Source organism: Aphelocoma coerulescens, unplaced genomic scaffold (genome assembly GCF_041296385.1).
Source record: "Aphelocoma coerulescens isolate FSJ_1873_10779 unplaced genomic scaffold, UR_Acoe_1.0 HiC_scaffold_186, whole genome shotgun sequence".
Lineage (NCBI taxonomy): Eukaryota > Metazoa > Chordata > Aves > Passeriformes > Corvidae > Aphelocoma > Aphelocoma coerulescens.
The window spans coordinates 226,139-252,698 of NW_027183534.1; the positions used below are offsets into that span (position 1 = coordinate 226,139).

Genomic DNA, 26,560 nt, shown 5'->3' on the forward strand with positions numbered 1-26,560 from the left:
AGCCAGAATTCGGGGACAACGGGACACCGGAACAGCAGAATTCGGGAACAACAGGACACCGGAACAGCCAGAATTCGGGAACAACCGGACACCGGGAACAGCCAGAGTTTGGGGACAACGGGACACCGGGAACAGCCAGAATTCGGAACAACCGGACACGGGAACAGCCGTGTCCCTGGAACCGTGGGCACAACGGATCCCGGGAACAGGCGGATGCTGGAATAACTGGGTCCAGGGAACAGCCGGAGCCCGGAGACAACCGGACACCGGGGACAACCGGACACTGGGAGTGAACCTGTTCCCGGGAACAGCCTCCGTGGGCACAACCGGGTCCCGCGGAACAAGCGGGGTGGGCACAAGTGAGTGCCGGGAACAGCTGGATGCCAGGAACAGGCGGACCCTGGGCACAGCTGGATCCCTGGAACCCTGGGAACCCTGGCAACAGTCGGACCCTGGGCACAGCTGGATCCCTGGAACCCTGGGAACCCTGGGCACAGCTGGATCCCTGGGAACCCTGGGAACCCTGGGCACAGCTGGATCCCTGGCAACAGTCGGACCTTGGGAACAGCCGTGTGCCCAGGTACAGCCGGTCCCGGGGCACCGTGATCCCCTGGGAACAGCCGATCCCTGGGAACACTCGATCCCGGGCACAGCCGTTCCTTGGCACAGTCGGATCCCGGGCACAGCCGTTCCTTGGCACAGTCGGATCCCTGGCACAGTCGGATCCCGGGCACAGCCTTTCCTTGGCACAGTCGGATCCCTGGCACAGCCCCCCCAGTTCACACACACCCCCCCCCCCCCCCGGTGTCCCCCCAACTCTCGCCCATTCCCGGGCTAATTTAGCCCCCGGCCACATTCCGGGCCACATTCCCGGTGCCAGCGGGATCAGACTGGGAGCACTGGGCACACACCAGTTTGGGGGGATCCCCCCCTCCTTAAAAAAACACCCCCCCCCCCCCCCCCGTGGGGTCACCCCCTTCTCTGGCGGGGGGGGGGGAGGTCAGGAGGGTCCGAAGCGTCCGGTCAGCCCCCTCCCCCCAAAAACGAGCCGCCCCCCCTTAAAGCTGAGCCATGGGGGGGTCCGGACGTCAGGGTCCCCTCGGATTTGGGGGGGGTCAGGAGGGGTCACCCCCCTCCCCCCGCACACCTGCGTTCCCACAGCCCCCTTGGGACCCCCCCCCCCAAACCCTCTCCCGCGGTGGGGCGGGAGGAGCCCCCCCCCCCCCCCCCCCCCAGGCCGGGCGGGGGGTTGGGGGGTGGGGGGCGGGGTGGGGGCGGGGGGCGGGGTGGGGGCGGGGGGGGGCCGGCCCGGGCGGGGCCCGCCGGGTTTTTCTCGGCCGCTGTCGCCGCGCCCCCCCCCAAAGTGTCCCGGGCTGGGAACGGCGACGGCAGCGCCATGGGCAGAGGGGTGAGTAAGGGCGGCCCGGGGCGCCCACGCGGGGCACGGACCCACGCGGGGCAGCCAAAAAAACCCCCCAGACCTCCCCACCCGAGAGGCCACCCCAGCGGTCACTCGCCCGCGACCACCCCGCTCCTGAGCCGGGCAACCTCCGACCCCCCCCCCCCCCCCAGCCACCGCCACGCGGGGCACCCCAAACCCACGCGGGACACCCCAAACCCACTCGGGACACCCCAAACCCACTCGGGACACCCTCACAGACCCCACCCCACGGTGCGACCACCCCAGCGCCTGACCAGCACCAGCCCAAGGTGGGAAGCCCCCCCTGGAACCCCCCACCCTCCCACCCCCCACAGGGCTGGCACCCACGCGTGACAACCCCCGGGACAAGCAGAGCCCCCTCCCCAGACGCCCCGCGACTCACCCTGGCACCCCCCCACCCCCCCCTCCTCCACGGGACCCCCACCCTGGGACCCCCCCCCCCCGCTCCGCCAGGGCTCCCCCCGCTGTGGGGAGCGACCCACGCGCGACCCTCGCCCCCGGCACCCTCCAGGCCCCCCCCCCCCTCCCCGTGGGCTCTCCCCCCTCCCCAAATTGTCTCCTCGACACCCCCGCGGTGCCCCCCAACCCCCCCCCTCCCCCACGGGGGTCCACCTCCCCCCACTCCCCCCCCCCCCCCATGAGAGTCACGCGTGGGCTGCAGAACCCCCTGACCGGGGGTCTTTTTTTTTTGAGGGGTGGGGGGGGTCCAAACGCGATCCCCGTGGGCGGGACCCCCCCCCGTGTTCCCCCCCCCGCGTGGCGAGCTGCCCGCGGCTGCCCCGAGCCCCGGTCCCGGTGCCTGGCAACGCCCGCGGGGGGGCCCCGAGCGCCGCTGGCCCCGCGCCCACCCCCCCCCCCCTCCTCGGTGTCCCCCGGGGACCCCCCCCCGCTCCGCTGGCACCGCCGCGACCCCCCCCCCCCCTTAAACAACCCCCCCTCACCCCGGGCACCCACCCAAAAGCGGGGGCACCCCGCAGGATGTGGGTGTTCCCCCCCCCCCCCCACCGGGTGTCCCCTTGGCGCTGTCCCAAGGTGGGGGGGGGGGGACACGCGCGACACCCGACACCCCCCCCGCCCCCCCCCCTTCCCCGCCCCCAAATGCGGGGGGGGGGGGATCCCTCAGGTGGGTTCCCCCCCCCGAATGCGGAGCCACAATTGGGGGGCTGGGGGGGAGCGGGGTGTCCCGTGGGGTGGGGGGGGTGGGGGGTTGGGGGTGCCCCTCACGGAATTGGGGGGGCTCCCCGTGCCCTCCTCCCCCCCCTCCCCCCCCCCCCCCGGTAACTCGAGCCCCTCCCCCAGCTCCTGGTGTTGGTTTTGGCTCCCGGAGCTTTTCCATGACATCGGCCCCCCCCCCCCCCCCGTCCACCCCCCCCCCCCGGCCGTGCCACCACCGGGGGACCCCTGGGGACAGGGGGGGTGACACTGCCAACCCCCCCCCCTCCCCCCAAAGAGAGGGAGGGCCCTGCCTCCCCCTCCGTGGCAACCTGGGGGGCTCTTCCTCTGTCTGACTTGTGGGGACCCCCCCATGGGCGTGGGGATCCCCCGGGGTGACGGTGACACCCCCCGGGTGACGGTGACACCCCCCTGGCTGCGGTGGCACTGCCGTGGCCCAGGGACCCCCTCCCTCCCCCCCGTGACCTTGGGGACATCCCTGTGGTGCTGGTGACCCCCCCACGATGGTCCTGGGGGTCTCCCAGGACGGCAGTGACACCCCCCCCATGGCCACCGTGACACCCCCCCCATGGCCACCGTGACACCCCCATGGCCACCGTGACACTCCCATGGCCACGATGATACCCCATGGCCACGGTGACCCCCCCATGGCCACCGTGACACTCCCATGGCCACCGTGACACTCCCACGGCCACGATGACACCCCCACGGCCACCGTGACACCTCCATGCCACGGTGACACCCCATGGCCACCGTGACACTCCATGGCCACGATGACATGACACTCCCATGGCCACCGTGACACCCCCATGGCCACTGTGACACCCCCATGGCCACGGTGACACCCCCATGGCCACGGTGACACTCCCACGGCCACCGTGACACCCCCACGGCCACTGTGACACTCCCATGGCCACCGTGACACCCCCATGGCCACCGTGACACCCCTATGGCCACGGTGACACCCCCATGGCCACCGTGACACCCCCACGGCCATTGTGACACCCCCATGGCCACCGTGACACCCCCATGGCCACGATGACACCCCCATGGCCACGACGACACTCCCATGGCCACGGAGACACCCCCACGGCCACCGTGACACCCCCACGGCCACCGTGACACCCCCATGGCCACGGTGACACCCCCATGGCCACGATGACACCCCCATGGCCATGGTGACACTCCCATGGCCACCATGACACTCCCCCGTGACACCCCCCCCATGGCCACGGTGACACCCCCATGGCCACCGTGACACCCCCACGGCCACCGTGACACTCCCACGGCCACCGTGACACCCCCACGGCCACTGTGACACTCCCATGGCTACCGTGACACCCCCATGGCCACCGTGACACCCCCATGGCTACGGTGACACTCCCATGGCCACAATGACACCCCCATGGCCACCGTGACACCCCCATGGCCACCGTGACACTCCCATGGCCACAGTGCCACCCGTGTGGCCGCAGATGCCACCCCCGTCCGCAGCCCTGGGGACGCCCCAGTGGTCACAGTGACACCCTGGGCACCCCCCCCCCCCCCCCGCTGACCACAGTGCCACCACAGTGACCCCCCCACCGTGAGCACGGTGCCACCCCCGTGGCCACGGAGCCACCGTGGGTGACCACAGTGACCCCCCCGCTGGCCACAGTGCCACCGTGGTGACCACAGTGCCACCCCCATGACCACAGTGACCGCCCCCCATGGCCACAGAACCACCCTGGTGACCACAGTGCCACCTCCATGACCACAATGACCCCCTCAGTGACCACAAGGACCCCCATGGCCACAGAATCACCCTGGTGGCCACAGTGCCACCCCAATGACCCCAATGACCCCTCATGGCCACAGAACCACCTGGTGACCACAGTGCCACCCCCATGGCCACAGTGCCACCTCCGTGACCACAATGACCCCTCCCATGACCATAATGACCCCCCCATGGCCGCCATGGCCACAGAACCACCCTGGTGACCACAGTGCCACCTCCATGACCACAATGACCCCCTCAGTGACCACAAGGACCCCCATGGCCACAGAACCACCCTGGTGGCCACAGTGCCACCCCAATGACCCCAATGACCCCTCATGGCCACAGAACCACCCTGGTGACCACAGTGCCACCCCCATGGCCACAGTGCCACCTCCGTGACCACAATGACCCCTCCCATGACCATAATGACCCCCCCATGGCCGCCATGGCCACAGAACCACCCTGGTGACCACAGTGCCACCCCCATGACCACAATGCTGCCCTGGTGACCACAGTGCCACCCCCATGACCCCAATGACCCCCTCAATGACCACAAGGACCCCCTGGTGACAACAATGACCCCCCCACCCATACTGAGCTCCCCCCCCCCCCCCCCATGGCCACAGTGCCACCCTCCAATGACCGCAGTGCCACCTTGGTGACCACCCCGTGACCACAGTGCCACCTCTGTCGCCACCACGACTCCCCAATGCCCGCAATGTCACCCTGATGACCACAACACCACCCCCCCCACCACCACCAGTGACCCCGCTGACCCCCCCGTGCCCCCTCCGCCGTGCCCCCCCTTGCCCACGGCCGCCCGGTGCCCGCCGCCCCCCCCCGCGCCGACGATGCCGGTGGCCACGGTGACGCCGGTGCTGGCCGTGACCTCCACACCCACGGTAATGGCCCTGGCCCGGGACTGGCGGGGGGGGCGGGGGTGGCACCGTGGGGTGGGGAGGGGGTCCCCTGCCCGCCGGGGGGGTCCCCGTGCCCATGGAGGGTGTCCCCGCAGGCCGGCCGCGAGTACTCGCCCGCGGCCACCACGTCCGAGAATGGCGGCGGGAAGAGGAAGCAGAAGGAGAAGGAGCTGGACGAGCTCAAGAAGGAGGTGAACCTGGTGAGTGGGGACAGGGGGACGGGGACGGGGGGACGGGGGGACAGGGGGGACAGGGGGATATGGGGGACAGGGACAGGGGGTATGGGGGACAGGGACAGGGATGGGGACAGGGGGATATGGGGACATGGGGAACATTGGGGACATGGGGGAGATATGAGGGACATTGGGGACATGGGGACATGAGGGACAGGGACAGGGGGACATGGGGGTATGGGGGACATGGGGACAGAGGGACATGGGGACAGCAACAGGGACATGGGGGACAGGGGGACAGGGACTGGGGGACAGGGGAGACATGGGGAACATTGGGGACATGGGGGAGATATGAGGGACATTGGGGACATGGGATCATGGGAGACATGGGGACAGGGATGGGGGGACAGGGGGACATGGAGAACATGGGGGACATGGGGGGCATGGGGACAGGGGGACAGGGGGACATGAGGGACATGGGGGAGATATGAGGGACATTGGGGACATGGGGACATGGGGACAGCGACAGGGATGGGGACAGGGGGACATAGGGGACATGGGGACATGGGGACATGGGGACAGGGGGACATGGATGACATGGGACATGGGGGACGGGGGGACATGGGGGAGATATGAGGGACATTGGGGACATGGGGACATGGGGACATGGGGGACATGGGATCATGGGGGGCAGGGGGGACATGGGGGAGATTTGAGGGACATTGGAAACATGGGGACATGGGATCATGGGGGGCAGGGGGGACATGGGGGAGATATGAGGGACATTGGGGACATTGGGGACATTGGGACAGGGGGACATGGGGACATGGGGACATGGGGACATGGGGACAGTGACAGGGATGGGGGACAGGGGGACATAGGGGACATGGGGACATAGGGACATGGGGACATGGACAACATGGGGACAGGGGGACATGGGGGTCAGCGACAGGGACATGGGGACATGGGGGACAGGGTTATATAGGGGATATTGGTGATCCAGGGGACATGGGGGACATGGGGATGGTGGCCATGTCATTGCATCCATGGGGACACGGGTGACGTGGGGGATGTGGGGGACGTGGGGGACATGGGTGACACTGGGGGGCATGGGGTGCACGGGGAATGTGGGTGACAACGGGACCATGGGGACGGTGGTTGTGTCATCCCGTCCGTGGGGACATGGGGGTGACACAGGGGATGTCCGTGGGGACATGGGGGTGACATGGGTGACATTGGGGATGTCGTGGCCATGGGTGACGTGGGGACCATGGGGACACTTGGCCATGCCATCCCATCCATGGGGACATGAGTGACATGAGGGACACGGACAACGTGGGGGACACGGACAACATGGGGGACTTCAGGGACATAGGGGACACGGGTGACATGGGACCGTGGGGACGTGGGAGACATGAGGGACATGGGACAGTGGGGACAGTGGCCATGCCACCCTGGCTGGGGGGGGGGGACACATGAGTGATTTGGGTGACCCAGGACTGTGGGGACAGCTGGCCACGCCACCCCATTCAGGCGGACATGGGTGACATGGGACCGTGGGGACATGGGGAGAGCTGAACACGTCCCCCCGGCTGGGGTGACACGGTGGCATGGGTGACATGGGACTCCGGGGACAGCTGGCTGTGTCATCCCATCCAGAGGGACGTGGGTGCCGTGGGGACGTGCCACCCTGCTGGGGTGATGTGGGGTCATGGGGACAGCTGGCCATGTCACCCAGCTGAGGTGACACAGTGACGTGGGTGACGTGGGACTCTGAGGACAGCCACGGGTGACACGGAGCCGTGGCCACACCACCCTGGCTGGGGTGGACACGGGTGACGTGGGTGACCTGGGGACAGCTGGCCCTGCCCCTGGCCACGGGGACGCGGTGACAGCGGTGACGTTTGTCCCTCAGGATGACCACAAACTGTCCCTGGATGAGCTGGGCAGGAAGTACCAGGTGGACCTGTCCCGGGTGAGATGTCCCCGTGTCCCTGTGTCCCCTGTGTCCCCATGTCCCCATGTCCCCACGTCCCTGTGTCCCCGTGTCCCTGTGTCCCCATATGCCCCATATCCCCATGTCCCCGTGTCCCCGTGTCCCTGTGTCCCTGTGTTCCCAGTGTCCCCAGTGTCCCCTGCCCGTGCCCCCATCACCCTCTGTGTCCCCAGTGCCCCCTGTCTGTGCCCCCCATGTCCCCAGTGTCCTCTGCCCGTGCCCCTCATCCCCCCCATGTCCCCAGTGTCCCCCATCTGTGCCCCCCATATCCCCAGTGTCCCCCGCCCGTGCCCCCCGTCACCCTCTGTGTCCCCAGTGTCCCCTGTCCGTGCCCCCCATCACCCTCTGTGTCCCCAGTGTCCCCCATCTGTGCCCCCCATGTCCCCAGTGTCCCCTGCCCATGCCCGTGCCCATATCCCCAGTGTCCCCCATGTCCCCAGTGTCCCCTGCCCATACCCGTGCCCATATCCCCAGTGTCCCCCATCTGTACCCCCCATGTCCCCAGTGTCCCCTGCCCGTGCCCCTCATCCCCCCCATGTCCCCAGTGTCCCCCATCTGTGCCCCCCATGTCCCCAGTGTCCCCTGCCCGTGCCCCCATCACCCTCTGTGTTCCCAGTGTCCCCCATCTGTGCCCTCCATCACCCTCTGTGTCCCCAGTGTCCCCCATCCGTGCCCCCCATGTCCCCAGTGTCCCCTGCCCGTGCCCCTCATCCCCCCCAGGTCCCCAGTGTCCCCCACCCGCGCCCCCCATCACCCTCTGTGGCCCCAGTGTCCCCCAGTGTCCCCAGTGTCCCCTGCCCATCCCCCCATGTCCCCAGTGTCCCCCGCCCATGCCCTCATCCCCCCCATGTCCCCAGTGTCTCCTGCCCGTGCCCCCATCACCCTCTGTGTCCCCAGTGCCCCCTGCCCGTGCCCATGTCCCCAGTGTCCCCTGCCCGTGCCCCCATCACCCTCTGTGTCCCCAGTGTCCCCCATCTGTGCCCCCCATATCCCCAGTGTCCCCCGCCCGTGCCTGCATCACCCTCTGTGTCCCCAGTGCCCCCTGCCCGTGCCCCCATCACCCTCTGTGTCCCCAGTGCCCCCTGCCCGTGCCCATGTCCCCAGTGCCCCCTGCCCGTGCCCATGTCCCCAGTGTCCCCTGCCCGTGCCCCTCATCCCCCCCATGTCCCCAGTGTCCCCTGCCCGTGCCCCTCATCCCCCCCATGTCCCCAGTGTCCCCTGCCCATGCCCGTGCCCATATCCCCAGTGTCCCCCGCCCGTGCCCCTCATCCCCCCCATGTCCCCAGTGTCCCCCGCCCGTGCCCCCCATCACCCTCTGTGTCCCCAGTGTCCCCCGCCCGTGCCCCTCATCCCCCCCATGTCCCCAGTGTCCCCCATCTGTGCCCCCCATGTCCCCAGTGTCCCCCGCCCGTGCCCCCCATCACCCCCACGCCCCCGGGGTATCCCCGGTGCCACCGTGTCCCCTCGGCAGGGCCTGACCAACGCGCGGGCAGCCGAGATCCTGGTACAGGACGGTCCCAATGCCCTGACCCCGCCGCCCACCACCCCCGAGTGGGTGAAGTTCTGCCGGCAGCTCTTTGGGGGCTTCTCCATCCTGCTCTGGATCGGGGCCATCCTCTGCTTCCTGGCCTACGGCATCCAGGCCGCCATGGAGGACGAGCCCGCCAACGACAACGTGAGGGGGCACGGGGGGCACGGGGGGCACGGGGGGCATGGGCAGAGAATGGGGGCAGGAGCTTGATGGGGACACGGGGGGCATGGGGGGCATGGGGGGCACGGGGGGAGAGCATGGGTGTCAGGGGGACAGGGGCATTGAGGGGGACAGGGACATCACGGGGACACGGGGGGCATGGGCAGAGAGGGGGGGCAGGAGCTTGATGGGAACATGGGGGGCATGGGGGGCATGGGGGGCACGGGGGGCATGGGCAGAGAATGGGGGCAGGAGCTCGATGGGGACACGAGGGGCATGGGGGGCATGGGGGGCACGGGGGGAGAGCATGGGTGTCAGGGGGACAGGGGCATTGAGGGGGACAGGGACATCACGGGGACACGGGGGGCACGGGGGGCATGGGCAGAGAGAGGGGCAGGAGCTTGATGGGGACATGGGGGGCACGGGGGGCACGGGGGGCATGGGGGGCATGGGCAGAGAATGGGGGCAGGAGCTTGATGGGGACACGGGGGGCATGGGGGGCATGGGCAGAGAATGGGGGCAGGAGCTCGATGGGGACACGGGGGACACGGGGGGCACGGGGGGCATGGGCGGGGGGGGCAGGAGCTTGATGGGAACATGGGGGGCACGGGGGGCATGAGGGGCACGGGGGACATGAGCAGAGAGGGGGCAGGAGCTTGATGGGGACATGGGGGGCCCAGGGGGCATGGGGGGCACGGGGGGAGAGCATGGGTGTCAGGGAGACAGGGGCATTGAGGGGGACAGGGACATCACGGGGACACGGGGGGCACGGGGGGCACGGGGGGCATGGGGGGCATGGGCAGAGAATGGGGGCAGGAGCTCGATGGGGACACGGGGGGCATGGGGGGCATGGGAGGCATGGGGGGAGAGCATGGGTGTCAGGGGGACAGGGGCATTGAGGGGGACAGGGACATCACGGGGACACGGGGGGCACGGGGGGCATGGGCAGAGAGAGGGGCAGGAGCTTGATGGGGACATGGGGGGCATGGGGGGCATGGGGGGCACGGGGGACATGGGCAGAGAGGGGGTCAGGAGCTTGATGGGGACACAGGGGACACGGGGGCGCGGGGGGCATGGGCGGGGGGGGCAGGAGCTTGATGGGACACGGGGGGCATGGGGGGCATGAGGGGCACGGGGGACATGAGCAGAGAGGGGGCAGGAGCTTGATGGGGACATGGGGGGCATGGGGGGCATGGGGGGCACGGGGGGAGAGCATGGGTGTCAGGGGGACAGGGGCATTGAGGGGGACAGGGACATCACGGGGACACGGGGGTCACGGGGGGCATGGGGGGCATGGGCAGAGAGGGGGGCAGGAGCTTGATGGGGACATGGAGGGCACGGGGGGCACGGGAGGCATGGGGGGCATGGGCAGAGAGAGGGGCAGGAGCTTGATGGGGACATGGGGGGCATGGGGGGCATGCGGGGGCATGGGGGGCATGGGCAGAGAATGGGGGCAGGAGCTCGATGGGGACACGGGGGACACGGGGGGCACGGGGGGCATGGGCGGGGGGGGCAGGAGCTTGATGGGACACGGGGGCACGGGGGGCATGAGGGGCACGGGGGACATGAGCAGAGAGGGGGTCAGGAGCTTGATGGGGGCACGGGGGGCATGGGGGGCACGGGGGACATGGGCAGAGAATGGGGACAGGGACATCACAGGGACACGGGGGGCACGGGCAGAGAGGGGGGCAGGAGCTTGATGGGGACATGGGGGCACAGGGACACGGGGGGCACGGGGGGCACGGGGGGCATGGGGGGCACGGGGGGAGAGCATGGGTGTCATGGGGACAGGGGCATTGAGGGGGACAGGGACATCACGGGGACACGGGGGGCACGGTGGGCACTGGAGGGGGGGGGCTCTGGCATCATGGGGACATCAAGGGGGCCACGGGCATTGAGCGGGGACAGCTGCCATGGGGACACTGGCACTGGGGACACAGCCGGGCACTGGGGGTGGCACAAACCGGTGTCCTCCTGTCCCTCCCCACCCCGGGCCCGCTCTCGGGGGGTCCGGCTGTGGCTGTGGGGGGGGGGTGTCCAACCACCTTGGCTGGCACAGGGGGGTGACCCCTCGTTGTCACCCTGCCCTGGGGGGTCCCTGGGAGGTGCTGAGGTGCCCCCCTCCCCGGTGCCAGCTGTACCTGGGGGTGGTCCTGGCTGCCGTCGTCATCGTCACCGGCTGCTTCTCCTACTACCAAGAGGCCAAGAGCTCCAAGATCATGGACTCCTTCAAGAACATGGTGCCCCAGGTGGGCAGCGGGGGCACGGCCGGGAGGGACGGGGGGGCTCTGGGGGGGAGTGGGCAGCCCCTGAGGTGCCCGGTGCCCCCCAACCCCCCCCCCCCCCCAGCAAGCGCTGGTGATCCGCGAGGGCGAGAAGATCCAGATCAACGCCGAGAACGTCGTGGTCGGGGACCTGGTGGAGGTGAAGGGCGGGGACAGGGTGCCCGCGGACATGAGGATCATCTCCTCCCATGGCTGCAAGGTGGGCACGGGGGGCACTGAGGGGGCATTGGGGACATTGGGCAAGGACAGGGTGCCCGCAGACATGAGGATCATCTCCTCCCATGGCTGCAAGGTGGGCATTGAGGGGGGCACTGAGGGGGCATTGGGGACAGTGGGCAGGGACAGGGTGCCCGCAGACATGAGGGTCATCTCCTCCCATGGCTGCAAGGTGGGCACGGGGGGCGTTGAGGGGGCATTGGGTGGGGACAGGGGACATTGAGGGGGCACTGGGGACATTGAGTGGGCACTGGGGACATTGGGTGGACATTGGGTGGGGACAGAGTGCCCACGGACATGAGGGTCATCTCCTCCCATGGCTGCAAGGTGGGCACTGGGGACATTGAGGGGGCACTGGGGACATTGGGTGGGGACAGGGTGCCCACGGACATGCGGATCATCTCCTCCCATGGCTGCAAGGTGGGCATGGAGGGCATTGAGGGGGCACTGGGGACATTGGGCAGGGACAGGGTGCCCACGGACATGAGGATCATCTCCTCCCATGGCTGCGAGGTGGGCATGGGGGGCACTGGGGACACTGGGGACATTGAGGACATTGGGTGAGGACAGGGGGCACTGGGGACATTGGGCAGGGACAGGGGACATTGAGGGGGCATTGGGGACATTGGGTGGGGACAGGGTGCCCACGGACATGTGGGTCATCTCCTCCCATGGCTGCAAGGTGGGCACGGGGGACATTGGGGGGGCATTGGGGACATTGGGTGGGGACAGGGGACATTGAGGGGGCATTGAGTGGGCATTGGGCAGGGACAGGGTGCCCGCGGACATGCGGATCATCTCCTCCCATGGCTGCAAGGTGGGCACGGGGGGCATTGAGGGGACATTGGATGGGGACAGGAGACATTGAGTGGGCACTGAGGACACGGGATGGGCACAGAGTGCCAAATACCCCCCTCTGTGCCCCCCCCACCAGGTGGACAACTCCTCCCTGACGGGCGAGTCGGAGCCGCAGACGCGCTCCCCGGAGTTCACGCACGAGAACCCGCTGGAGACGCGCAACATCTGCTTCTTCTCCACCAACTGCGTGGAAGGTGGGCGCCCACCGTGGGTCCCCCTCCACCCTGCGGGTGTCCCCGTGCTCTTTGCCACCCTCATCCCCTCTCCTCCCACCCCGCCAGGCACCGCTCGGGGCATCGTCATCTCCACGGGGGACCGGACGGTGATGGGCAGGATCGCGTCGCTGGCCTCGGGGTTGGAGGTGGGGCGGACGCCGATCGCGATGGAGATCGAGCACTTCATCCGCCTCATCACCGGCGTGGCCGTGTTCCTCGGCCTCTCCTTCTTCATCCTCTCGCTCATCCTCGGCTACACCTGGCTCGAGGCCGTCATCTTCCTCATCGGCATCATCGTGGCCAACGTGCCCGAGGGGTTGCTGGCCACCGTCACGGTGAGGGGTTGGGAGTATTGGGAAGGTGCTGGGAGGGTACTGGGAAGGGCACTGGGAGGCCATTGGGGCACTGTTGGAGGGGCTGCACCTTCATCTTCCTCATGGGCATCATGGTGACCAACGTGCCCTAAGGGTTGCTGGCCACCATCATTGTTAGAGGGGGTACTGGGAAGGGCACTGGGAGGCCATTGGGGCACTGCTGGGGGGGCTACACCCTCATCTTCCTCATGGGCATCATCGTGGCCAATGTGCCCGAGGGGCTGCTGGCCACCGTCATTGTGAGAGGGGGTACTGGGAGAGCACTGGGAAGGAACTGGGAGCACTGGGAGGGCACTGGGAGGTCATTGGGGCATAGTTGGAGGGCTACACCTTCATCTTCCTCATGGGCATCATGGTGGCCAATGTGCCCGAGGGGCTGCTGGCCACCGTCATTGTGAGAGGGAGTACTGGGAGAGCACTGGGAGGGCACTGGGAGCACTGGGAGGGCACTGGAGGACACTGGGAGGCCATTGGGGCATAGTTGGGGGGACTGCACCCTCATCTTCCTCATGGGCATCATCGTGGCCAACGTGCCCTAAGGGTTGCTGGCCACCATCATTGAGAGAGGGGACAATGGGAGTACTGGGAGAGCACTGGGAAGGAACTGGGAGCACTGGGAAGGCACTGGAGGGCACTGGGAGGGAAATATGGGGCAGTTGGGGGCACTGTTGGGGGGGCTGCACCCTCATCTTCCTCATGGGCATCATCGTGGCCAACGTGCCCTAAGGGTTGCTGGCCACCGTCATTGTTAGAGGGAGTACTGGGAGAGCACTGGGAAGGAACTGGGAGCACTGGGAGGGCACTGGAGGACACTGGGAGTCCATTTGGGGCACTGCTGGGGGGGCTACACCCTCATCTTCCTCATGGGCATCATCGTGGCCAACGTGCCCTAAGGGTTGCTGGCCACCATCATTGTTAGAGGGAGTACTGGGAGAGCACTGGGAAGGAACTGGGAGCACTGGGAGGGCACTGGGAGTCCATTTGGGGCATAGTTGGGGGGCTACACCCTCATCTTCCTCATGGGCATCATGGTGGCCAATGTGCCCGAGGGGCTGCTGGCCACCGTCATTGTGAGAAGGAGTACTGGGAGAGCACTGGGAAGGAACTGGGAGCACTGGGAAGGGCACTGGGAGGTCATTGGGGCATAGTTGGGGGGCTACACCTTCATCTTCCTCATGGGCATCATGGTGGCCAATGTGCCCCAAGGGCTGCTGGCCACCATCATTGTTAGAGGGGGTACTGGGAGAGCTCTGGGAAGGAACTGGGAGCACTGGGAGGGAACTGGAGGACACTGGGAGGGCACTGGGAGGGCACTGGGAGTCCATTCGGGGCACTGCTGGGGGGGCTACACCCTCATCTTCCTCATGGGCATCATGGTGGCCAACGTGCCCTAAGGGTTGCTGGCCACCATCATTGTTAGAGGGAGTACTGGGAGAGCACTGGGAAGGAACTGGGAGCACTGGGAGGGCACTGGGAGGTCATTGGGGTATAGTTGGGGGGGCTACACCTTCATCTTCCTCATCGGCATCATGGTGGCCAATGTGCCCGAGGGGCTGCTGGCCACCGTCATTGTGAGAGGGGGTACTGGGAGAGCTCTGGGAAGGAACTGGGAGCACTGGGAGAGCACTGGGAAGGAACTGGGAGCACTGGGAGGGCACTGGAGGGCACTGGGAGGGAAATATGGGGCAGTTGGGGGCACTGTTGGGGGGGCTACACCCTCATCTTCCTCATGGGCATCATGGTGGCCAACATGCCCCAAGGGCTGCTGGCCACCATCATTGTGAGAGGGGGCAATGGGAGTACTGGGAGAGCACTGGGAAGGAACTGGGAGCACTGGGAGGGCACTGGGAGGGAAATATGGGGGTCCCTGGGGGGCAGTTTGGGGTCCCAGCCGACCTCCATGGGTGCCCCCAGACTCCCTGGGTGCCCCCCAGGATGTGCCTGACCCTGGCAGCCAAGGGGGGCTCGTACTGAGGGCACATTGGGGGGTCTGTGGGTTCAGTTTTGGGGGGCTGTGGGGGGGTCTGCGCACCCCATATGGGGGTCCCACCCCCTGTGACACCCCTGGGTGCCCCCAGACCCACCTGGGAGCCCCTGAGATGTTCCTGACGCTGATGACCGAGCCCATGGGGGGCGGTGCATTGGGGGGTCTGTGGGTTCAGTTTTGGGGGGCTGTGGGGGGGTCTGTGCACCCCATATGGGTGGTCCCACCCCCCTGTGACCCCCGTGGGTGCCCCCAGACCCACCTGGGAGCCCCTGAGATGTGCCTGATGACCGAGCCCATGGGGGGCTGTGCACTGGGGGGTCTGTGGGTTCAGTTTTGGGGGGCTGTGGGGGGGTCTGTGCACCCCATATGGGGGGTCCCACCCCCCTGTGACACCCCTGGGTGCCCCCAGACCCACCTGAGATGTGCCTGATGACCGAGCCCATGGGGGGCGGTGCATTGGGGGGTCTGTGGGTTCAGTTTGGGGGGGCTGTGGGGGGGTCTGTGCACCCCATATGGGGGGTGCCACCCCCAGTGACACCCTGGGGTGCCCCCCAGGTGTGCCTGACCCTGACCGCCAAGCGGATGGCGCGGAAGAACTGCCTGGTGAAGAACCTGGAGGCCGTGGAGACCTTGGGCTCCACCTCCACCATCTGCTCGGACAAGACGGGGACGCTGACCCAGAACCGCATGACCGTGGCCCACATGTGGTTCGACAACCAGATCCACGAGGCCGACACCACCGAGGACCAGTCAGGTGAGTGGGGGGCACCCCAAATCGCCAGTTCGGCCGGCACCCCGATCCCCTGACACCCCAACGCCCTGGAACTTCCGTACCCAAATGTATCGGCACCCCTGATCCCCCTGGAGCCCCAATGCCCTGGAATCCAGATCTTCTGGCACCCCCAATCACCAGATGCCTCAATCTCTTGGAACCCCAATCCCCTGGAACCTCAATCCCCAACACCCCAATCCCCAGACACCTCCATCTCCTGGAACCCCAATCCCCTGGAACCCCAATCCCTGGAACCCCAATCCCCTGGAACCCAGATCCTCTGACACCCCCAATCCCCAGACACCTCCATCTCTTGGAACCCCAATCTCCTGGCACCCCAATCCCCTGGAACCCCAATCCCCTGGAATCCAGATCCCCTGACACCCCCAATCCCCAGACACCTCCATCTCTTGGAACCCCAATGCCCTGGAACCTCAATCCCCAGCACCCCAATCCCCAGACACCTCCATCTCCTGGAACCCCAATCCCCTGGAACCCAGATCCTCTGACACCCCCAATCCTCAGACACCTCAATCTCTTGGAACCCCAATCTCCTGGCACCCCAATCCCCTGGAACCCCAATCCCCTGGAACCCAGATCCCCTGACACCCCCAATCCCCAGACACCTCAATCTCTTGGAACCTCAATGCCCTGGAACCTCAATCCCCAGCACCCCAATCCCCAGACACCTCCATCTCCTGGTACCCCAATCCCCTGGAACCCAGATCCTCTGACACCCCCAATCCTCAGACACCTCAATCTCTTGGAGCCCCAATCCCCCAGAACCCCAATCCCTGGAACCCCAATCCCCTGGAACCCCAATCCCTGGAACCCAGATCCCCTGACACCCCCAATCCCCAGACGCCTCAATCAATCTCTTGGAGCCCCAATCCCCTGGAACCTCAATCCCCAACACCCCAATCCCCAGACACCTCCATCTCCTGGAACCCCAATCCCCTGGAACCCAGATCCTCTGACACCCCCAATCCTCAGACACCTCAATCTCTTGGAACCCCAATCCCCAGACACCCCAATCCCCAGACACCCCAATCCCTCAGCATCCCGATCCCCTGGAAGCTCAACCCCCTGGGTGCCCAGCCCCCGGAGCCGCTGGCACCCCACCCCTCTGGCACTGTCACCCCCCAACGCCCCCATTCCCTGGAACCCTGGCACCCCGACATCCTGGCACCCCGACATCCTGGCACTGTGACCCCCCCCTTCCCCAGCACCCCAATCCCCCCAGCACCCCAATGCCCCAGGCACCAGGGTGGTCAGTGAGTGGCACTGGTGACACCAGGCTGGTCAGTGGGTGACACCGTGCTGGTCAGTGGGTGACACTGAGGTGGTCAGTGGGCGACACTGGGGTGGTCAGTGGGTGACACCGTGCTGGTCAGTGGGTGACACTGGGGTGGTCAGTGGGTGACAGTGGGGTGGTCAATGGGTGACACTGGTGACACTGGGGTGGTCAGTGGGTGACACTGGGGTGGTCAGTGGGTGACACCGAGCTGCTCAGTGGGTGACACTGAGGTGGTCAGTGGGTGACACTGGGGTGGTCAGTGGGTGACACCGTGCTGGTCAGTGGGTGACACTGGGGTGGTCAGTGGGCGACACTGGGGTGGTCAGTGGGTGACACAGGGGTGGTCAATGGGTGACACCGCGGGTGTCCCCCACACCCCTGCCAGCTCCCGCTGTCCCCAGGTGCCACCTTCGACAAGCGCTCGCCCACGTGGGCGGCCCGGGCAACACCGGGGTGGTCAGTGGGTGGCACTGGGGTGGTCAGTGGGTGACACTGGGGTGGTCAGTGGGTGACACGGGGGTGGTCAGTGGGTGACACCATGCTGGTCAGTGGGTGACAGTGGGGTGGTCAGTGGGTGACAGTGGGGTGGTCAATGGGTGACACTGGTGACACCAGGGTGGTCAGTGGGTGACACTGGGGTGGTCAGTGGGTGACACCGTGCTGGTCAGTGGGTGACAGTGGGGTGGTCAGTGGGCGACACCGGGGTGGTCAGTGGGTGACACCAGGGTGGTCAATGGGTGACACTGGGGTGGTCAGTGGGTGACACCAGGCTGGTCAATGGGTGACACCGGGGTGGTCAATGGGTGACACTGGGGTGGTCAGTGGGTGACACCAGGCTGGTCAATGGGTGACACCAGGGTGGTCAGTGGGTGACACTGGGGTGGTCAGTGGGTGACACCAGGCTGGTCAATGGGTGACACCAGGCTGGTCAATGGGTGACATCGCGGGTGTCCCCCACACCCCTGCCAGCTCCCGCTGTCCCCAGGTGCCACCTTCGACAAGCGCTCGCCCACGTGGGCGGCCCTGGCAACACCGGGGTGGTCAGTGGGTGGCACTGGCGACACCGGGGTGGTCAGTGGGTGGCACCGGGGTGGTCAGTGGGTGACACTGGTGACACTGGGGTGGTCAGTGGGCGACACTGGGGTGGTCAGTGGGTGACACCGTGCTGGTCAGTGGGTGACACCGGGCTGGTCAGTGGGTGACACCGGGCTGGTCAGTGGGTGACAGTGAGGTGGTCAGTGGGTGACACTGGGGTGGTCAGTGGGTGACACTGAGGTGGTCAGTGGGTGACACCGGGGTGGTCAGTGGGTGACACCGAGGTGGTCAGTGGGTGACACTGGGGTGGTCAGTGGGTGACACTGAGGTGGTCAGTGGGCGACACTGGGGTGGTCAGTGGGTGACACTGAGGTAGTCAGTGGGCGACACTGGGGTGGTCAGTAGGTGACACCGTGCTGGTCAGTGGGTGACAGTGGGGTGGTCAGTGGGCGACACTGGGGTGGTCAGTGGGTGACAGTGGGGTGGTCAGTGGGCGACACTGGGGTGGTCAGTGGGTGACACTGAGGTGGTCAGTGGGTGACACTGGGGTGGTCAGTGGGTGACACCGTGCTGGTCAGTGGGTGACACTGGGGTGGTCAGTGGGTGACACTGAGGTGGTCAGTGGGTGACAATGGGGTGGTCAGTGGGTGACACTGGGGTGGTCAGTGGGTGACACCGAGCTGCTCAGTGGGTGACACTGAGGTGGTCAGTGGGTGACACCGTGCTGGTCAGTGGGTGACACTGGGGTGGTCAGTGGGCGACACTGGGGTGGTCAGTGGGTGACACAGGGGTGGTCAATGGGTGACACCGCGGGTGTCCCCCACACCCCTGCCAGCTCCCGCTGTCCCCAGGTGCCACCTTCGACAAGCGCTCGCCCACGTGGGCGGCCCTGGCAACACCGGGGTGGTCAGTGGGTGACAGTGGTGACACTGGGGTGGTCAGTGGGTGACACTGGGGTGGCCAGTGAGTGGCACTGGTGACAATGGGGTGGTCAGTGGGTGACAATGGGGTGGTCAGTGGGTGACACCATGCTGGTCAGTGGGTGACAGTGGGGTGGTCAGTGGGTGACAGTGGGGTGGTCAATGGGTGACAGTGGTGACACCAGGGTGGTCAGTGGGTGACACTGGGGTGGTCAGTGGGTGACACCGTGCTGGTCAGTGGGTGACAGTGGGGTGGTCAGTGGGTGACAGTGGGGTGGTCAATGGGTGACACTGGTGACACTGGGGTGGTCAGTGGGTGACACTGGGGTGGTCAGTGGGTGACACTGAGGTGGTCAGTGGGTGACACTGGGGTGGTCAGTGGGTGACACCGTGCTGGTCAGTGGGTGACACTGAGGTGGTCAGTGGGCGACACTGGGGTGGTCAGTGGGTGACACCGTGCTGGTCAGTGGGTGACACTGAGGTGGTCAGTGGGCGACACTGGGGTGGTCAGTGGGCGACACTGGGGTGGTCAGTGGGTGACACCGTGCTGGTCAGTGGGTGACAGTGGGGTGGTCAGTGGGTGACACTGAGGTGGTCAGTGGGCGACACTGAGGTGGTCAGTGGGTGACACCGTGCTGGTCAGTGGGTGACACTGGGGTGGTCAGTGGGTGACACTGAGGTGGTCAGTGGGTGACACTGGGGTGGTCAGTGGGTGACAATGGGGTGGTCAGTGGGTGACACCATGCTGGTCAGTGGGTGACACTGGGGTGGTCAGTGGGTGACACTGAGGTGGTCAGTGGGTGACACTGGGGTGGTCAGTGGGTGACACCGTGCTGGTCAGTGGGTGACACTGAGGTGGTCAGTGGGCGACACTGGGGTGGTCAGTGGGTGACACCGTGCTGGTCAGTGGGTGACACTGAGGTGGTCAGTGGGCGACACTGGGGTGGTCAGTGGGTGACACCGGGGTGGTCAGTGGGTGACACCGTGCTGGTCAGTGGGTGACACCGGGGTGGTCAGTGGGCGACACTGGGGTGGTCAGTGGGTGACACCGTGCTGGTCAGTGGGTGACACTGAGGTGGTCAGTGGGCGACACTGGGGTGGTCAATGGGTGACACCGTGCTGGTCAGTGGGTGACACCGGGGTGGTCAATGGGTGACACTGGGGTGGTCAGTGGGCGACACTGGGGTGGTCAGTGGGTGACACCGTGCTGGTCAGTGGGTGACACTGAGGTGGTCAGTGGGCGACACTGAGGTGGTCAGTGGGCGACACTGAGGTGGTCAGTGGGCGACACTGGGGTGGTCAGTGGGTGACACCGTGCTGGTCAGTGGGTGACACTGGGGTGGTCAGTGGGTGACACTGAGGTGGTCAGTGGGTGACACCGTGCTGGTCAGTGGGTGACACTGGGGTGGTCAGTGGGTGACACTGAGGTGGTCAGTGGGTGACACTGGGGTGGTCAGTGGGTGACAATGGGGTGGTCAGTGGGTGACACCATGCTGGTCAGTGGGTGACAGTGGGGTGGTCAGTGGGCGACAGTGGGGTGGTCAATGGGTGACACCAGGGTGGTCAGTGGGTGACACTGAGGTGGTCAGTGGGCGACACTGGGGTGGTCAGTGGGTGACACCGGGGTGGTCAGTGGGTGACACCGTGCTGGTCAGTGGGTGACACTGGGGTGGTCAGTGGGTGACACTGAGGTGGTCAGTGGGTGACACTGGGGTGGTCAGTGGGTGACAATGGGGTGGTCAGTGGGTGACACCATGCTGGTCAGTGGGTGACAGTGGGGTGGTCAGTGGGCGACAGTGGGGTGGTCAATGGGTGACACCAGGGTGGTCAGTGGGTGACACTGAGGTGGTCAGTGGGCGACACCGGGGTGGTCAATGGGTGACACCAGGCTGGTCAATGGGTGACACCGCGGGTGTCCCCCACACCCCTGCCAGCTCCCGCTGTCCCCAGGTGCCACCTTCGACAAGCGCTCGCCCACGTGGGCGGCCCTGGCGCGCATCGCGGGGCTCTGTAACCGCGCCGTGTTCAAGCCCGGCCAGGAGAACGTCTCCATCTCCAAGGTCCGGGGGAGGGGTCCCCGAGACCCCGGGGGAGGGGGACACGGGTGCCCGAGATCCCGGCGAGGGGGACACGGGTCCTTGAGGCCACGGGGGAGGGGGACACGGGTGCCCGAGGTGCCGGGGGAGGGGGACACGGGTGCCCAAGGCCACAGGGGAGGGGGACACGGGTGTCCGAGATACCGGGGGAGGGGGACACGGGTCCCTGAGGTGCCGGGGGAGGGGGACACGGATGTCCGAGATACCGGGGGAGGGGGACACGGGTGCCCTGAGGCCACGGGGGGAGGGGGACACGGGTGCCCTGAGGCCACAGGGGACGGGGACACGGGTCCTTGAGGCTCCGGGGAGGGGGACACGGGTGCCCGAGATCCCAGGAGAGGGGGACATGGGTCCTTGAGGCCACAGGAGAGGGGGACACGGGTCCCTGAGGTGCCGGGGGAGGGGGACACGGGTGCCCATAGGTGCCGGGGGAGGGGTGCACGGGTCCCCGAGATCCCGGGGGAGGGGGACACGGGTCCCTGAGGTGCCGGGGGAGGGGGACACGGGTGCCCGAGGCCACGGGGGAGGGGGACACGGGTCCCTGAGGCCACGGGGGAGGGGGACACGGGTGCCCGAGACCCTGGGGGAGGGGGACACGGGACCTCGAGGCCACAGGGGAGGGGGACACGGGTGTCCGAGATACGGGGGGAGGGGGACACGGGTCCTTGAGGCCACAGGGGAGGGGGACACGGGTGCCCGAGGCCACGGGGGAGGGGGACACGGGTGCCTGGAGGTGCCGGGGGAGGGGGACACGGGTGTCCGAGATCCCGGCGGAGGGGGACACGGGTCCTTGAGGCCCCGGGGGAGGGGGACATGGGTGCCCTGAGGCCACGGGGGAGGGGGACACGGGTGCCTGGAGGTGCCGGGGGAGGGGGACACGGGTCCCCGAGATCCCGGGGGAGGGGGACACGGGTGCCCGAGGCCACGGGGGAGGGGTACACGGGTGCCCGAGGCCACGGGGGAGGGGGACACGGGTCCTTGAGGCCACAGGGGAGGGGGACACGGGTGCCCAGAGGTGCCGGGGGAGGGGTGCACGGGTGTCTGAAATCCCGGGGGAGGGGGACACGGGTGCCCGAGGCCACAGGGGAGGGGGACACGGGTCCCTGAGGTGCCGGGGGAGGGGGACACGGGTGCCCGAGATACGGGGGGAGGGGGACACGGGTCCCTGAGGTGCCGGGGGAGGGGGACACGGGTGCCCGAGATACGGGGGAGGGGGACACGGGTCCTTGAGGTGCCGGGGGAGGGGGACACGGGTGCCCTGAGGACATGGGGGAGGGGGACACGGGTCCCTGAGGCGCATGGGGAGGGGGACACGGGTCCCTGAGGTGCCAGGGGAGGGGTGCACGGCCACCCCGAGCCCCCCGGAGAGCCCTGGGTGCCCCCCTCCTGCAGCGGGACACGGCCGGGGACGCGTCGGAGTCGGCGCTGCTCAAGTGCATCCAACTGTCCTGCGGCTCCGTGAAGAGGATGAGGGACAGGAACCCCAAAGTCACCGAGATCCCCTTCAACTCCACCAACAAGTACCAGGTACTGGGGGGTACTGGGAGCACTGGGAGGGGCGACTAGGGCCAATGGGAGCGCTGGGAGTGCTGGGAGAGGGGATCTGGGAGGACTGGGAGGGGGAACTGGGAGCACTGAGGGTACTGGGAGGGGGAACTGGGAGCACTGAGGGCACTGGGAGGGGGAACTGGGGGCACTGGGAGGACTGGGAGGGGGAACTGGGGCCACTGGGAGCACTGGGAGGGGGGGCTGGGGCCACTGGGGGCACTGGGAGCACTGGGAGGGGCGACTAGGGCCAATGGGAGCGCTGGGAGTGCTGGGAGAGGGAATCTGGGAGGACTGGGAGGGGGAACTGGGAGCACTGAGGGTACTGGGAGGGGGAACTGGGAGCACTGAGGGTACTGGGAGGGGGAACTGGGGGCACTGAGGGCACTGGGAGGGGGGGGCTGGGGCCACTGGGAGCACTGGGAGGGGCGACTAGGGCCAATGGGAGCGCTGGGAGTGCTGGGAGAGGGGCACTAGGAGGACTGGGAGGGGGAACTGGAGGCACTGGGGGCACTGGGAGGGGGAACTGGGGGCACTGGGAGGACTGGGAGGGGGCACTGAGGGCACTGGGAGGGGGGGGCTGGGGCCACTGGGAGCACTGGGAGGGGCAACTAGGGCCAATGGGAGCGCTGGGAGTGCTGGGAGAGGGGCACTGGGAGGACTGGGAGGGGGAACTGGAGGCACTGGGGGCACTGGGAGGGGGAACTGGGGGCACTGGGAGGACTGGGAGGGGGCACTGAGGGCACTGGGAGGGGGGGGCTGGGGCCACTGGGAGCACTGGGAGGGGCAACTAGGGCCAATGGGAGCGTTGGGAGTGCCGGGAGAGGGGCACTGGGAGGACTGGGAGGGGGAACTGGAGGCAACAACCCCAGAGTGTGGGTGACCCTGGGGTGACACTGGGCAGTGTGTGGGTGACCCTGGGGTGCCTGTGGGTGACACTGGGCAGTGTGTGGGTGACACTGGGGCGGCTCTGGGTGACACTGGTGACACTGGGATGCCTGTGGGTGACACTGGGCAGTGTGTGGGTGACCCTGGGGTGGTTCTGGGTGACTCTGGGGTGACACTGGGCAGTGTGTGGGTGACACTGGGGTGCCTGTGGGTGACACTGGGGTGCCTGTGGGTGACACTGGGGCGGCTCTGGGTGACACTGGGGTGCCTGTGGGTGACACTGGTGACACTGGGCAGTGTGTGGGTGACACTGGGGTGGCTCTGGGTGACACTGGGGTGCCTGTGGGTGACACTGGTGACACCAGGCTGTGTGTGGGTGACACTGGTGACACTGGGGTGCCTGTGGGTGACCCTGGGGTGCCTGTGGGTGACACTGGGGCGGCTCTGGGTGACACTGGGATGCCTGTGGGTGACACTGGGATGACACCAGTCAGTCCGTGTGGGTGACACTGGGGTGTCTGTGGGTGACCCTGGGATGCCTGTGGGTGACCCTGGGGTGGCTCTGGGTAACCCTGGGATGCCTGTGGGTGACACTGGGGCGGCTCTGGGTGACACTGGGGTGCCTGTGGGTGACACTGGGCAGTGTGTGGGTGACCCTGGGGTGCCTGTGGGTGACACTGGGCAGTGTGTGGGTGACACTGGGGCGGCTCTGGGTGACACTGGGGTGCCTGTGGGTGACCCTGGGGTGCCTGTGGGTGACCCTGGGATGCCTGTGGGTGACACTGGGGTGGCTCTGGGTAATCCTGGGGTGCCTGTGGGTGACACTGGGCAGTGTGTGGGTGACACTGGGGTGCCTGTGGGTGACACTGGGGCGGCTCTGGGTGACCCTGGGATGCCTGTGGGTGACACTGGGGCGGCTCTGGGTGACACTGGGGCGGCTCTGGGTGACCCTGGGATGCCTGTGGGTGACACTGGGGCGGCTCTGGGTGACACTGGGATGCCTGTGGGTGACACTGGGGTGGCTCTGGGTAATCCTGGGGTGCCTGTGGGTGACACTGGGCAGTGTGTGGGTGACCCTGGGATGCCTGTGGGTGACACTGGGGCGGCTCTGGGTGACCCTGGGATGCCTGTGGGTGACACTGGGCAGTGTGTGGGTGACCCTGGGATGCCTGTGGGTGACACTGGGGCGACTCTGGGTAATCCTGGGATGCCTGTGGGTGACCCAGGGGTGACACCGGTCAGTCCGTGCGGGTGACCCCGTGCCGACCCCGCTGTGTGACCCCGCTGTCCCCCTGTCCCCGTGGCCAGCTGTCCATCCACGAGCGCGAGGAGGACCCCCAGGGCTACCTGCTGGTGATGAAAGGAGCCCCCGAGCGCATCCTGGACCGCTGCTCCCGCATCCTCCTGCAGGGCCAGGAGCAGCCGCTGGACCAGGAGATGCGCGAGGCCTTCCAGAACGCCTACCTGGAGCTGGGGGGGCTCGGCGAGAGGGTCCTGGGTACACCCGGGGGGGGTCCTGGGGGGGTCCTGGGGGGTTCTGGGGGGCTGGAAGAGGATCCCGGGGGTCCCTGGGGGAGCAACACCAGGATGAGGAGGAGAAGGAGCCCTTACCTGGAGCTGGGAGGGCCCAGGGAGAGGGTCCTGGGTACACCCAGGGGGGTCCTGGGGGGGTTCTGGGGGGTTCTGGGGGGTTCTGGGGGGCTGGAAGAGGATCCGGGGGGATTTGGGGGAGCAGCACCTGGATGAGGAGGAGAAGGAGCCCTTACCTGGAGGTGGGGGGGCTCGGGGAGAGGGTGCTGGGCACACCTGGGGGGGTCCTGGGGGGGTTCTGGGGGGTTCTGGGGGGTTCTGGGGGGCTGGAAGAGGATCCGGGGGGATTTGGGGGAGCAGCACCTGGATGAGGAGGAGAAGGAGCCCTTACCTGGAGGTGGGGGGGCTCGGGGAGAGGGTGCTGGGCACACCTGGGGGGGTCCTGGGGGGGTTCTGGGGGGTTCTGGGGGGCTGGAAGAGGATCCCGGGGGGATTTGGGGGAGCAACACCAGGATGAGAGGAGAAGGAGTCGTTCAGAGCCCTTACCTGGAGCTGGGAGGGCTCAGGGAGAGGGTCCTGGGTACACCCGGGGGGTCCTGGAGGGGTTCTGGGGGGCTGGAAGAGGATCCCGGGGGGATTTGGGGGTCCCTGGGGGAGTAGGACTGGGATGAGGAGTCGTTCAGAGCCCTTACCTGGAGCTGGGGGGGCTCAGGGAGAGGGTGCTGGGTACACCCAGGGGGGGTCCTGGGGGGGTCCTGGGGGGGTTCTGGGGGGTTCTGGGGGGCTGGAAGAGGATCCAGGGGGAATTTGGGGGAGCAACACCAGGATGAGAGGAGAAGGAGTCGTTCAGAGCCCTTACCTGGAGCTGGGGGGGCTCGGCGAGAGGGTCCTGGGTACACCCAGGGGGGTCCTGGGGGAGTCCTGGGGGGGTTCTGGGGGGCTGGAAGAGGATCCCGGGGGGATTTGGGGGTCCCTGGGGGAGCAGCACCTGGATGAGGAGGAGAAGGAGCCCTTACCTGGAGCGGGGGGGGGCTCGGCGAGAGGGTCCTGGGTACACCTGGGGGGGTCCTGGGGGGGTTCTGGGGGGGTTCTGGGGGGCTGGAAGAGGATCCCGGGGGGATTTGGGGGAGCAACACCAGGATGAGAGGAGAAGGAGTCGTTCAGAGCCCTTACCTGGAGCTGGGGGGGCTCAGGGAGAGGGTCCTGGGTACACCTGGGGGGGTCCTGGGGGGGTCCTGGGGGGGTTCTGGGGGGTTCTGGGGGGCTGGAAGAGGATCCAGGGGGATTTGGGGGTCCCTGGGGGAGTAGGACTGGGATGAGGAGGAGAAGGAGCCCTTACCTGGAGCTGGGGGGGCTCGGGGAGAGGGTCCTGGGTACACCCAGGGGGGTC

At 67.5% G+C, this 26,560-nt stretch overlaps 1 protein-coding gene across 4 annotated transcripts in view; it reads left to right on the top strand.

Annotated features, from left to right (window-relative positions):
• Window positions 1–1,374: 1,374 nt before the first annotated feature.
• LOC138101045 (sodium/potassium-transporting ATPase subunit alpha-2) overlaps window positions 1,375–26,560 on the top strand; it is a 57,036-nt gene continuing 31,850 nt past the window's right edge. The window contains exons 1-12 of one of the 4 annotated variants that reach the window (XM_068998881.1): window positions 1,375–1,408; window positions 5,389–5,493; window positions 7,382–7,441; window positions 8,934–9,137; window positions 11,288–11,401; window positions 11,502–11,636; window positions 12,588–12,705; window positions 12,793–13,061; window positions 15,643–15,841; window positions 21,062–21,171; window positions 22,600–22,734; window positions 24,949–25,138. In XM_068998881.1, the coding sequence (XP_068854982.1) occupies window positions 1,397–1,408; window positions 5,389–5,493; window positions 7,382–7,441; window positions 8,934–9,137; window positions 11,288–11,401; window positions 11,502–11,636; window positions 12,588–12,705; window positions 12,793–13,061; window positions 15,643–15,841; window positions 21,062–21,171; window positions 22,600–22,734; window positions 24,949–25,138 (1,651 nt within the window). In that variant the 5' untranslated portion in view covers window positions 1,375–1,396. Of the gene's footprint in view, window positions 1,409–5,220; window positions 5,276–5,388; window positions 5,494–7,381; window positions 7,442–8,933; window positions 9,138–11,287; window positions 11,402–11,501; window positions 11,637–12,421; window positions 12,471–12,587; window positions 12,706–12,792; window positions 13,062–15,642; window positions 15,842–21,061; window positions 21,172–22,599; window positions 22,735–24,948; window positions 25,139–26,037; window positions 26,064–26,560 lie in introns of those variants that run through there. The other 3 variants (XM_068998880.1, XM_068998882.1, XM_068998883.1) reach the window with 3 other exon arrangements.